This window comes from Scylla paramamosain, chromosome 9 (assembly GCF_035594125.1).
Source record: "Scylla paramamosain isolate STU-SP2022 chromosome 9, ASM3559412v1, whole genome shotgun sequence".
NCBI classification, from domain to species: Eukaryota; Metazoa; Arthropoda; class Malacostraca; order Decapoda; family Portunidae; genus Scylla; species Scylla paramamosain.
In genome coordinates this window covers 29,282,501-29,294,485 of record NC_087159.1, presented here as the reverse complement: position 1 = coordinate 29,294,485, position 11,985 = coordinate 29,282,501, and the positions used below count along the sequence as shown (strand labels likewise).

The 11,985-nt window shown below is 50.3% G+C and overlaps 1 protein-coding gene across 26 annotated transcripts in view; it reads right to left on the bottom strand.

Moving 5' to 3' along the window:
- The window catches only part of LOC135103850 (retinoic acid receptor RXR-like), a 57,428-nt gene that overhangs the window by 8,967 nt on the left and 36,476 nt on the right, over window positions 1-11,985 (bottom strand). For 16 of the 26 annotated variants that reach the window (XM_064010722.1, XM_064010721.1, XM_064010730.1 and 13 more), the window contains 3 exons: window positions 10,654-10,725; window positions 937-1,063; window positions 79-234 (listed from right to left, as the gene is read on the bottom strand). In XM_064010722.1, coding sequence (XP_063866792.1) covers window positions 79-234; window positions 937-1,049 — 269 coding nt within the window. In that variant the 5' untranslated portion in view covers window positions 1,050-1,063; window positions 10,654-10,725. The remainder of the gene's footprint in view (window positions 1-78; window positions 235-936; window positions 1,064-10,653; window positions 10,726-11,985) is intronic. The other 10 variants (XM_064010724.1, XM_064010732.1, XM_064010726.1 and 7 more) reach the window with 1 other exon arrangement.

The following is an 11,985-nucleotide window of genomic DNA, read 5'->3' as shown; positions in this document are numbered from 1 at the left end:
ACAGTAATAGCAGCAAGTAAAAAGAATAGCAGTAATATTAGTAGGAGGAGAAGGGGAAGTAACAGTTGCAGTACTCACCTGTACACGCCATAGTGTTTGCCTGAGGCCCGGTCACCACATATGGAGCAGAGGTGCTTGGAGCCAGACAGTGGGTGGCTTGGGGGGTACTGGGTTGGGGAGGTGCTCAAGCTGGTGGTGTTGCTTGAGCCAATGGTGAAGGGAGATGTTGATATGCTGTAAAAGGTACAATGTTATTACTATGATATTTCCTAAGAAATAATTTAAAAAGATAATAATCATAATGGTGGTGATAAAACTGGCAAGAATATGATAAATTTGGGCAAGTGCAAGATTATATGATAAAGTTATATAACTGAATGAAGATATACGTTCTCCATTATAAAATCAAATGAATTTAATCTTTTGTAAATATAAGAAGAGGAAGTGAGCAGGGATTGAACCCAGACATGACAGACCAGACAGACAAGCCTTAACCAACAGGACCATGAGGAACCTGATGACCAGTGGAGCTCTGACTTGTTTCTGCATCCTGTCATGGCACTTCAGTGAATACCTCGTGACACAGCACAGGGAGAAAACTAAGGTGACAATGACATTTGCAACATATAATAGAACCTGCAGACTTCCCACAAGGCACCAAACCAGTGTGCCTTCTCAGCCTGTCCTACACAGCTTGTAATCATGTTACACACAAACCAAACAAAACATCAATCAATAAAAATATTTCAGGCAGGTGAAGTGTAAAAATATTCACCTGCTCGATGATAATGGAAATATCTTAATGGATGTCTATTAGCAACACTGAGCTTATGTAATGGATTTTGACCGAGTTTGTAAATTGCAACTAAGAATGAGGAAGGTACACATTATTTTATTTATTTATTAATTTAATTTATTTTTTGTGTGTGTGTTTACCTGGGTGATGCCGGTCCACCATTGGCATTGGAGAAGCTGGGCGCAGGGGAGAGAAGGGACACGGTGTCTGGCGCCACGCTGAGGGGGGACTGGCGATCCAGGGAGCCGGACATGCCGATATCCACACCTGTTGGCAGGAGAGAGTCAGGTGACAGGCGATAATGTGCTGGGGATGGGTCAACCACACAGCAGAGAGAGAGAGAGAGAGAGAGAGAGAGAGAGAGAGAGAGAGAGAGAGAGAGAGAGAGAGAGAGAGAGAGAGAGAGAGAGAGAGAGAGAGAGAGAGAGAGAGAGAGAGAGAGAGAAACACGAGTAAGTCTTCGAGGAGGAGAGTTACAAACATTCCAAGGATCACATACGACGGTCGCCGCAGTGCACTCCCTCCCTCCGTCATAAGACCCGTGACTGGCTGTCCCTTCTAGTCAACTCCCTCCCCCCCTACAAGAAAGACCCATTTATACCCCCACCAAGTCGAACACTTCTGTTAAGTACGTACTGCATACTTTCATCCTTGTGTATTTATGTCAATTATTTGCACCATGACAGGCCAAGGGCTCCGAAAAATTAGGTTATTACAGAAAAAAAAAAATAAATAAATAAATAAAAAAATAAATACCGCGTACATACGTATATATCAAAGGGCAATGCACGTAACTGCGTTCCTTGGTTTCTCTGAGCCAAAAACAAGCCTGGTATTTGTTACTGCAGTGTTGATCATTAGGGATAACTATGAGGCAATGAGACACAAAGGGCAGACTTCCACATTAGCGTGCTGGGCTGTGCGGCCACGGGAGGGAGGTGGGGTTAGGTTCTAGGTCAGCGCGGGATGCTTGCGTCAGTCAGTTCAAGCAGAATTCCCTTGGCCGTGGGTGATGCAAGTCCGTATCCGGTGTTCGACAATTTTCACATCTCCAAGGTCGACCTCAACTCACCGCGCGCCCTGCTAATCTCACTATCTCTTTGTTACACGCTGCTACACACACACACACACATACACACACACGCGACCTTCGACTCTCCTTGATATCATCCGTGGAAAAGTAATACGTGTTACAATATTTACCGTTTTTCTTTCTCTCTGTCTCTGTTGTGTTCGTCGCGTTGATCCAGTTTTCATGATCTATTTTTAGCTCTTAATGCCAACCACGGCTTTACATCTTCAAAGTCTTGAACCTCACACTTTTTTTTTCCCTTCTTTTTCTCTACCCCAAGTGGGAAAACGCGCCTTGCAACCCTGAAAGTCTCGAGGTCTGACTCATTACGCAGTTAGCAAGGTTCCGCGAGCCATTATTCTTCCCAGAGCAATCAAGTAGAAGGTGACGGAGGCGACGAAGGGGCGAGCGGAAGGCCACACCACCACCACCACCGCTGCCTCCTGTCATCATGGAACAATGCTAGCGAGTAAGTAACTGGGAGACCTTGGGGGCGGTAGCGAGTCCCCCTCCTTCCCTCTCCTTCTTTCCCCTCCCTTCCTATGCGTCTTCCCTCCCTCCCTCCCTCACTCCTATTCCCTCCGCTCCAGATATCCAACTCCCTTCACAGTCGTCATTATTATCCCTCCATTCTTCACATTCCTCATTTCATCTTCTAAGGCAGTTTCCTCTTCATTGTTTAGTATTTTTCTTTATTCCTTGGATTCAGATGATGTGTGTGTGTGTGTGTGTGTGTGTGTGTGTGTGTGTGTGTGTGTGTGGACCTTGACAGGGGCGCCTCACCGTTACCACACCACCAGACAGCGTCTTTCTCTATCCTGCCATTGTCTCCAACGCATCCTCAGCCTCCTATTCTGCGCGCGCGCGCGCGCGCGCGCGTGTGTGTGTGTGTGTGTGTGTGTGTGTGTGTGTGTGTGTGTGTATTAAAATACCAAGCTAAAATAGGAGGAAGAGAAGGAGGAGGATAAGGAGATGATTATGTAGAGTGGTACCTCATTCACGACACAATTCCTGTCCTTCACACTCAGGTATTTGTTCCCTCTCATTCACGGCCCATCCCTCCTCCCGCTCTTCTCAACAGCTACCTTTCCAATGATAAGGGAGAGGCGGTCAAGATTCATACGCTCACCAACAACCCTTCGACTCCCTCTCCATTCAAGCCGCTGTACTTCCCTTCGTCTCCCTCTCCTTCTGCCTCCTCCCTGCTATCATACCGCTCAACCTCAAAGATTCACTCACCAACTCCCTTCATCTCCCTCTGTGCCATCACGCCGCTATAACACCTCCTGTACCTCCCTCCCTCCATCTCCCTCCTCGCCGCAGCCCCGCGCTATGCATTCCACCACGCGGCCGCCTCCACTCGATGCTGTCGGGCGCTGATGCAAAAACCTGGTTCGGCCGTAAAACATCAGCGTGGCTCAGAGACCTTCATCCCCTTCCTCTCCCCGCATCCCTACCCTCATCCCTCTGTTCCCTCTCTCCCCTCCATCCCTCCCTCCGCCAGGCTGTTTTGTCCCGCGCGCTAGGCAAGGCGAGTGTTAAATGAAGGAGTTCACGCGCCCAACTCCTCCTTCTTCTCCTCCTCCTCCTCCTCCTCCTCCACCTACTACTACTACTACTACTGTTGTTGCTGCTGGTACTACTGCTTCTTCTGGTGCCGCGCTACTGTCACTTTCACATTCTCTTACGTCCACTACACTACAATGCATTACGTGTAGCCGTGTGGTCACCTTAATGTGTTCCTCCTTGCTCACTCCGCGTGCTCAGCCAAGTAATGACAGGGCCACTGCAGCTGATGATATGAAGCTATGGTACTTTCTCTCTCTCTCTCTCTCTCTCTCTCTCTGGAATCATACATTCTCTTGTTCTAAATCAACTTTTACACACACACACACACACACACACACACACACACACACACACACACACACACACACGCGATTTACATCCTGTCCACGTGACCAAACTCTCATCATAGCTTGCTTTGTTTACTCTCTCTCTCTCTCTCTCTCTCTCTCTCTCTCTCTCTCTCTCTCTCTCTCTCTCTCTCTCTCATTATCATCATCGTTATTAATTTACACACAATTGTTAGAATCAATTATGAGACTCTCTCTCTCTCTCTCTCTCTCTCTCTCTCTCTCTCTCTCTCTCTCTCTCTCTCTCTCTCTCTCTCTCTCTCTCTCTCTCTAAACAATGACGGAGGAAACACGGCCTTTGCTTATCTATTTGTTCATCTGCGGTTACTAACTTTCAAGTGTTTCATGGGCTAGTTAATATTGCGTGCATGTGCGTGTGTGTGTGTGTGTGTGTGTGTGTGTGTGTGTGTGTGTGTGTGTGTGTGTGTGTGTGTGTGTGTGTGTGTGTGTGTGTGTAACCTTGGACTTGAGGGTCGTGTCAGCCTCCACCCAGTGCTGTCAGCCCACTAAGTAAAGCTGTTAGTTCACTGTTGCGTGCTGTCAGCCCATCACTACCCTCACGCTGTCAAATTTGCTAGTCTAGTCACCAGTGTTGTCAGCTACGGCCTCGTACTGTCAGCCATCAGTCTCCTGTGTTGTCAGTCCAATAATCCACACACCCACTAACCCATGCTGCAGTCCACTAATCCATACAGTCACCCCACTAACCCATACTTTTCTCCCCCATTAACCCATGCTGCCCGGCCCTCTCCACACGTCACGTTACCAATACAGCTACACAAAGTTGCCTAACCTCTACATGATGGCCTCCACAGCGACACAGCGGATGTACTCCCTCACCTCCCCCCCACCCCCCGTTCTCCATAGTCTATTTCCCCTACAGCTTAAAGAACTGCCAAGCGGGGGTGACTCACTTCGCACGCAGTGACCACGCATCTTAGGCCCTCATACAGAGACGCTTTGCTCTCTCTCGCCATGATTATTTTCAAAGGTCACAAAGATGATTAGCGGGTTCTCAAGAGTACTTTTCCTGTTAATATTGTAGAAAACTTGTTAGTCTATCACTAGGAGAGAGAGGAAAAAAAAAAAACCGTGTCACTTCAGCAAGAACCTATTGAGTGTAGTGGAGGTTCGGCGCTGATGTTTCGAAGTATGGTCTCTAAGGCAGTAACGCCACGTACGCCACGTTTCCTTAGGCCCATAATATCTGCCTCCTCGACAATAACATTAATGACAACCATTTGGAATAGTGTACAAATAGGATATATTATTATGTCTTGAGGGATCGTCATGCTGCTGCCGCCATTCAGACGCCTGATGTGCCCCACGCCCGACAAAACACTTCCATGCTCCGAGATACCCTAAGAAACACCATCCCCTGTGACTATCTGACAATCGCTGTTGGTGGTGGTGCTGCAGTAGTAGTAGTAGTAGTAGTAGTAGTAGTAGTAGTAGTAGTAGTAGGAGGAGGAGGAGGAGGAGGAGGAGGAGGAGGAGGAGGAGGAGGAGGAGGAGGAGGAGGAGGAGGAGGAGTAAAAGCAACACTACCAGCAGCAGCAACAGTGGCGGCAGGCAGCGTGGGGTCTGAGAGTGAGGCGCCCCTCCCCCAGCACCTGAAAAATGACAACAGACCAGAACAGGTTTTCTTCTAGTTCACTGGTCGATAAGGGTCAGTGGCCGAGGGGCGGCCAGCCAGCGGCCACCAAGTAGCCAGTAAAATCCACTTCTATTCACCAACACCCGCTTCCACCCATTGCCGTCCATTTGGGTCCACAAGACAGCATGGGACGCTCACTTTCACAACCACCTTCCGTGTCGCGACCCAAGATAACATGAGTACACGGGTAGTAGTAGTGGTGGTGGTGGTGGTGGTGGTGGTGGTGCGGCACATGCTAGGCTAGTACTGCTCTGCTCTAATAATTCCACTCTTCCTTCACTCCACTAAGGTGACTCCCTCTCGCACCGCTCCAATATTCCATGGCATCTCTCCTTAGTATTCTTGTCCCTCATCACTCACGAAACTTTCCTCATTTCCTAATTCCTAAACAAACATTTTTTTCATCACTCTCTCTCTCTCTCTCTCTCTCTCTCTCTCTCTCTCTCTCTCTCTCTCTCTCTCTCTCTCTCTCTCTCTCTCTCTCTCTCTCTCTCTAACGCACGCAACTGTCACAAAACATTCGTACTATGTGAACTTCCACGCGTGAGATGACACCCCCCACCCACTCTCCCTGCCTCCCTTTCTTCCCTCCGACCCTTTTGTTGCAGTCTTCCCCCATCACCCATCCCCCGCCCCCTAGTACCTGGCCGTGTGTGTGTGTGTGTGTGTGTGTGTGTGTGTGTGTGTGTGTGTGTGTGTGTGTGTGTGTGTGTGTGTGTTCCCCTCTCCCTTTCTTACTCCGGTGCCCTACATGCGGCACCTCAATGAACAGTAAGAGGCAGAAGAAGGCGAAGAAGTACGTAGTGTCAATGAATGGACGGAGGGAGGGATGGAGGGGTCAGAGGAAGGAAAAATTGCAAGAGAGGGAGGGAAGGGAGGGAAGAGATAATGAAGGACGGAGGGACGAATGAACAGAAAGGGCCTGGATGGGCGGCGTGGTCCATCGACATTCCTGTTCCTCCCTCCCCCCTGCTTGCCTCCCCCAGTATGCCAGCACCGCCCCGTCCCGCCCCGCCCCGGCCCGGCCTAGCTCAGCCCAGTCCGACCCGGCCCCGTCGCTAGTGGCACTGGCGGTGAGAGCGAAGGTGCGGCCAATGGGGGCCACTTTCACTGTTTGACCCACATTCCGCTCTCACTCACTCCCTCACTCAGCCCCGCCTTCACCCACTACTCTACTGCCCTGCCGCCCTCTGCACCAAGAGCACGAGGAGGGGAGAGAGAAAGAGAGAGGAGAAAGAGGGAGAGGAGAGGAGGGCTTGGGGCTGGGAAGGGGAAAGGTTGGTTGGTCGGTCGGCGGCTGGATGAGGCGGCAATGTAACTTGACTCTCACTGCTGCCACTGCCACTGCCACTGCCACCGCCACCACCACTAATGCTGCTGCTGCTGCTCAAAGGGAATGCACTAGCCCGCCACCCACATCCATGTCACCCACCAACACTGACACCATTACCGCCACTCATTCCACTGCTTTCCCACTTTAGTCTCAGTATTTCCGTTACTGCCTGTCGTACGTTCACAACCCCACCCACCTACACACACACACACACACACACACACACACACGAACCACCACATTTCAACACTGGTCTAGTTTGTCTTTCAGATTCTTCCTATTATCGTCACCACCACAGTCAACCACACCCTTCAACACCACTACCATCACACTCCACCACACCCTGCACCACTACAACCACAAGCAGACCACCACCACCACCACCACCACACTCAACCACACCCACCTTCACCACCTTGCAACACCTCGTATCGACACACACACACACACACACACACACACACACACGGTAGCTCAAGGCAGCCGGTCGCTATGCTCTGTAATTCCTAGAGATCCTGAACGAAGGTAATGGAAGGGAAGGGAAGGGAAGGGAAGGGAAGGGAAGCGAAGGGGAGGGAGGGAAGAGGAGGGGTGTATGGAGGGAGGGAAGGAGGGGGAGTGTCCTCCAGACTCCGTGGAGGTCTCGCTAGACGTCTCGTGTCCCCTGAAGCCCCTAGAGAGAGAGAGAGAGAGAGAGAGAGAGAGAGAGAGAGAGAGAGAGAGAGAGAGAGAGAGAGAGAGAGAGAGAGAGAGAGAGAGAGAGAGAGAGAGAGAGAGAGAGAGAGAGAGAGAGAGAGAGAGAGAGAGAGAGAGAGAGAGAGAGAGAGAGAGAGAGAGATTACACCAGTGATTTGTTTGTGTGTGTGTGTGTGTGTGTGTGTGTGTGTGTGTGTGTGTGTGTGTGTGTGTGTGTGTGTGTGTGTGTGTGTGTGTCGCCAGCGCTAGCAACAGGTCTGAGCGATGAGCTGCCTGCCTGCCACCGTGCGACACACACACACACACACACACACACACACACACACACACACACACACACACACACACACACACAGAGGTATTGAAGGCAGACATACACAGACAAACTGACACACACACACACACACACACACACACACACACACACACACACACACACACACACACACACACACACACACACACACACGCAATTGCCAGAGAAACTTGTGTCATTTAGAAAACACTCAGGGTCCGCCCCGCCCACTCACCCGCCCACTCACCCACCCACTCACTCATCAACAACACCAAGACCGCTCCCTTTCACTCCTCTCCTTCACTACACCATTCACTCCACCTTCACCCACTCCACTCCACTCCACTCCACCGCCCACCCACAATGATCCACCCAGTAATTACACCCCACACGCCCACACACCCTCTTATCCACCTCTTCTCGACGCGCTTGTATGGTTGGATGGCTACACTAACGAGAGAGAGAGAGAGAGAGAGAGAGAGAGAGAGAGAGAGAGAGAGAGAGAGAGAGAGAGAGAGAGAGAGAGAGTAAAAATAAAGAAAGCGTCAATGACTTACTCATTCATTCATATCAATTGTTTATTCAGAATGAAGGAGGAGGAGGAGGAGGAGGAGGAGGAGGAGGAGGAGGAGGAGGAGGAGGAGGAGGAGGAGGAGGAGGAGGAGGAGGAGGAGGAAGCGAGGGTGGATGAGGGCAACGGAAATGAAGGAGGAAGTCCGAAATAAGAAAATAAACACAAGTTGAAGGAAAAGGAGGAGGAGGAGGAGGAGGAGGAGGAGGAGGAGGAGGAGGAGGAGGAGGAGGAGGAGGAGGAGGAGGAGGAGGAGGAGGAGGAGGAGGAGGAAGGAGTAATAAGGAAAAAGACTAATTCTCTCTCTCTCTCTCTCTCTCTCTCTCTCTCTCTCTCTCTCTCTCTCTCTCTCTCTCTCTCTCTCTCTCTCTCTCTCTCTCTCTCTCGCAATGTTGCAGTCCAATAATAAAATGTCAATAATTATATTTTTTATCGTTTAAATGGGGCGGTGTTGAGCGAGAGAGAGAGAGAGAGAGAGAGAGAGAGAGAGAGAGAGAGAGAGAGAGAGAGAGAGAGAGAATGTCGTAAATCTGTGGTGTGTGTTCTGTCTGTCTGTCTCTCTCTCTCTCTCTCTCTCTCTCTCTCTCTCTCTCTCTCTCTCTCTCTCTCTCTCTCTCTCTCTCTCTCTCTCTCTCTCTCTCTCAGGTAATTAGCTGCTAACACGCCAGGTGGTATTGCGTCTCCCTCCCCCTCTTCCTCTTCCTCTCCCTCTCTCACCTCTCCCTCTCACAAATTTCCTGTATGTTGAGTGAGTATATTTCCTTCACTCTCTCCTTACAACTTTGATTCTCTCTCTCTCTCTCTCTCTCTCTCTCTCTCTCTCTCTCTCTCTCTCTCTCTCTCTCTCTCTCTCTCTCTCTCTCTCTTGGCCTCTTTTTTAGGGAAACTTTGATGTAGTTGACGCGAGAGTAACTATGCTCTCTCTCTCTCTCTCTCTCTCTCTCTCTCTCTCTCTCTCTCTCTCTCTCTCTCTCTCTCTCTCTCTCTCTCTCTCTCTCTCTCTCAAGCAATGGCTCTAATCACGGCGGAACTGGTGCTCCCTCGACCCACACTCTCCCATCAAGGCTTCCTGCTCCTTAAATCTCTCTCTCTCTCTCTCTCTCTCTCTCTCTCTCTCTCTCTCTCTCTCTCTCTCTCTCTCTCTCTCTCTCTCTCTCTCTCTCTCTTTTCAGTGCCATCTTCCTCCTCCCTCACTCGGTTCGTCTCACTACAGATCACTAAGTAATTTACTCTCTCAATCTTATTTCAGTGGAGTTCAGTAGTTGTCCCTCCCACTCCCCCTCTCTCTCACTCCTTATCTTCCTCCCTCACTCGCCAACAAGTCCCACTCTCACTCAGTCCCTCGCATTATGAATCACTCCCTAACTTATTCTCGCAATCTTATTTCAGTGGGAGTTTAGTTGAAGGTTTTAGAGGGAGTGCAACAGTCGAGAGGATGGGTGTGAGAGGCAAGAAGAGTGAGATAGGAGGCGTTTCCTAACCTGCGAAAGGGAAGAGGAGAGGGAAAAAAATCGAGTTCTCTTCCCTTTTCCCCCTCCATTTCTCTTTTTTTTTCTTTTTTTAGAAAAACCTGCCCATTCACTCTTTCCCTCTCTCCCTCTCGTCTCTTTCTCTCTCCCCTCCTCTTGTCCCTCTCCCTCTTTAGTTCCTCCAAGCTTGGCAACAAAATAAACTTGAGATTCATGTGAGGCCTGGTCTGGTTTATCCCTCCCTTCCTCCCCTCTCTCTCCCTCCGTCTCCTCCTTCTCTCCCTCCTTCCCTCACACTGAACCCCCTCCCCCTCTGAGTTGAAGGGTCAAGGGTAGGCGTGGGACCACAGGACGGAGCCAAAACAACCCTTTCTCTCTCTCTCTCTCTCTCTCTCTCTCTCTCTCTCTCTCTCTCTCTCTCTCTCTCTCTCTCTCTCTCTCTCTCTCTCTCTCTCTCTCTCTCTCTTCACACATATGAATGAGCACACAAATATATATACAAACAGATTGACAGCACAATAAGATTATTCAAAGCATAAACATTGAGTTAGAGAGAGAGAGAGAGAGAGAGAGAGAGAGAGAGAGAGAGAGAGAGAGAGAGAGAGAGAGAGAGAGAGAGAGAGAGAGAGAGAGAGAGAGAGAGAGAGAGAGAGAGAGAGAGAGAGAGAGAGAAGGAATAGTGAATGACTATAATGATAGATGTGAGAGAGAGAGAGAGAGAGAGAGAGAGAGAGAGAGAGAGAGAGAGAGAGAGAGAGAGAGAGAGAGAGAGAGAGAGAGAGAGAGAGAGAGAGAGAGAGAGAGAGAGAGAGAGAGAGAGAGAGAGAGAGAGAAACTGGGGTGCCAACCTTGCAGTGGAGATACAAATGGAGGCAGTGGTGGTGGTGCTGGCGCCTGAATGGTCCCACAGCCAAACTCACCTGTAAGAAGAAAACGCGGGTTACTTAAGACGCACCTGGGCTGGGGAACCATAGATAACATGGAGGGAGGGAGGGAGGGAGGGAGGGAGGGAGGGAGAGAGGGAGGGAGGGAAGATGACATAACACTGGCCAGGAACGGAAGAGGAAGAAACAACAATGAGGAGGAGGAGGAGGAGGAGGAGGAGGAGGAGAAGACAAGAAAATCATAGAAAGGAAGTACACAAGGGAGGGAGGGAGGGAGGGAGGGAGGGAGAAGGTAACCATCTGTGGTTATGGACTCTCACAATCAACCTTACCTTTCCTTCACTCTCCCTCTTACTCTCCCTTCCTCCCTCCCTTCCTCTCCTTTACCCCCTCCTTCCCTCCTTGCCATTCCTCCCTATTCACTTCTTCCTCTTCCTTCTTCAGGCGGCGGTGGTGGTGGTAGTGGTGGTGAATAGAGTATGTAATGGTGATGTTGCTATTAAATCTCTCTCTCTCTCTCTCTCTCTCTCTCTCTCTCTCTCTCTCTCTCTCTCTCTCTCTCTCTCTCTCTCTCTCTCTCTCTCCTTCAGTCTCAGTCTCACCCTATTCCTACTTACCTCCACATTAACTCTCTCTCTCTCTCTCTCTCTCTCTCTCTCTCTCTCTCTCTCTCTCTCTCTCTCTCTCTCTCTCTCTCTCTCTCTCTCCACACGCACACACTGACCACATCCTCACCTCCTTCCCAGTCAAGGCTCCACCCTCCTCCTCCTCCTCCTCCACTACATCCTATACCTCCCTTCCTTCCTCCCTCCCTCCACCTCCTCCTCTCCTCAGCGTTCCTCTCTCCTTCCCTCCATCCTATCCTCCTCCTCCTCCTCCTCTCCCTGTCCAGTCTTCTCGTGTCTATCCCTCCTCCTCCTCCTCTTCCCCTCTCCCTCTCTCCTCCTTCCTTCCTCTTGTGTATCCAACCCCGCTCTTGCTCTCACCTCCGCGTCTCTCTCTCTCTCTCTCTCTCTCTCTCTCTCTCTCTCTCTCTCTCTCTCTCTCTCTCTCTCTCTCTCTCTCTCTCTCTCTCTCCTATCATAATTGCAGGAGTTCAGTGTTGGTTTTCTGAAGACGGTGTGTGTGTGTGTGTGTGTGTGTGTGTGTGTGTGTGTGTGTGTGTGTGTGTGTGTGTGTGTGTGTGTGTGTGTGTGTGTGTGTGTGTGTGTGTGTGTTGTTAGGCCAACTCATTGCCTCCTTATCCCCACCACCACCACCACCACCGCTAAGATCCTGTCTCCTCTTCGTCCTCTT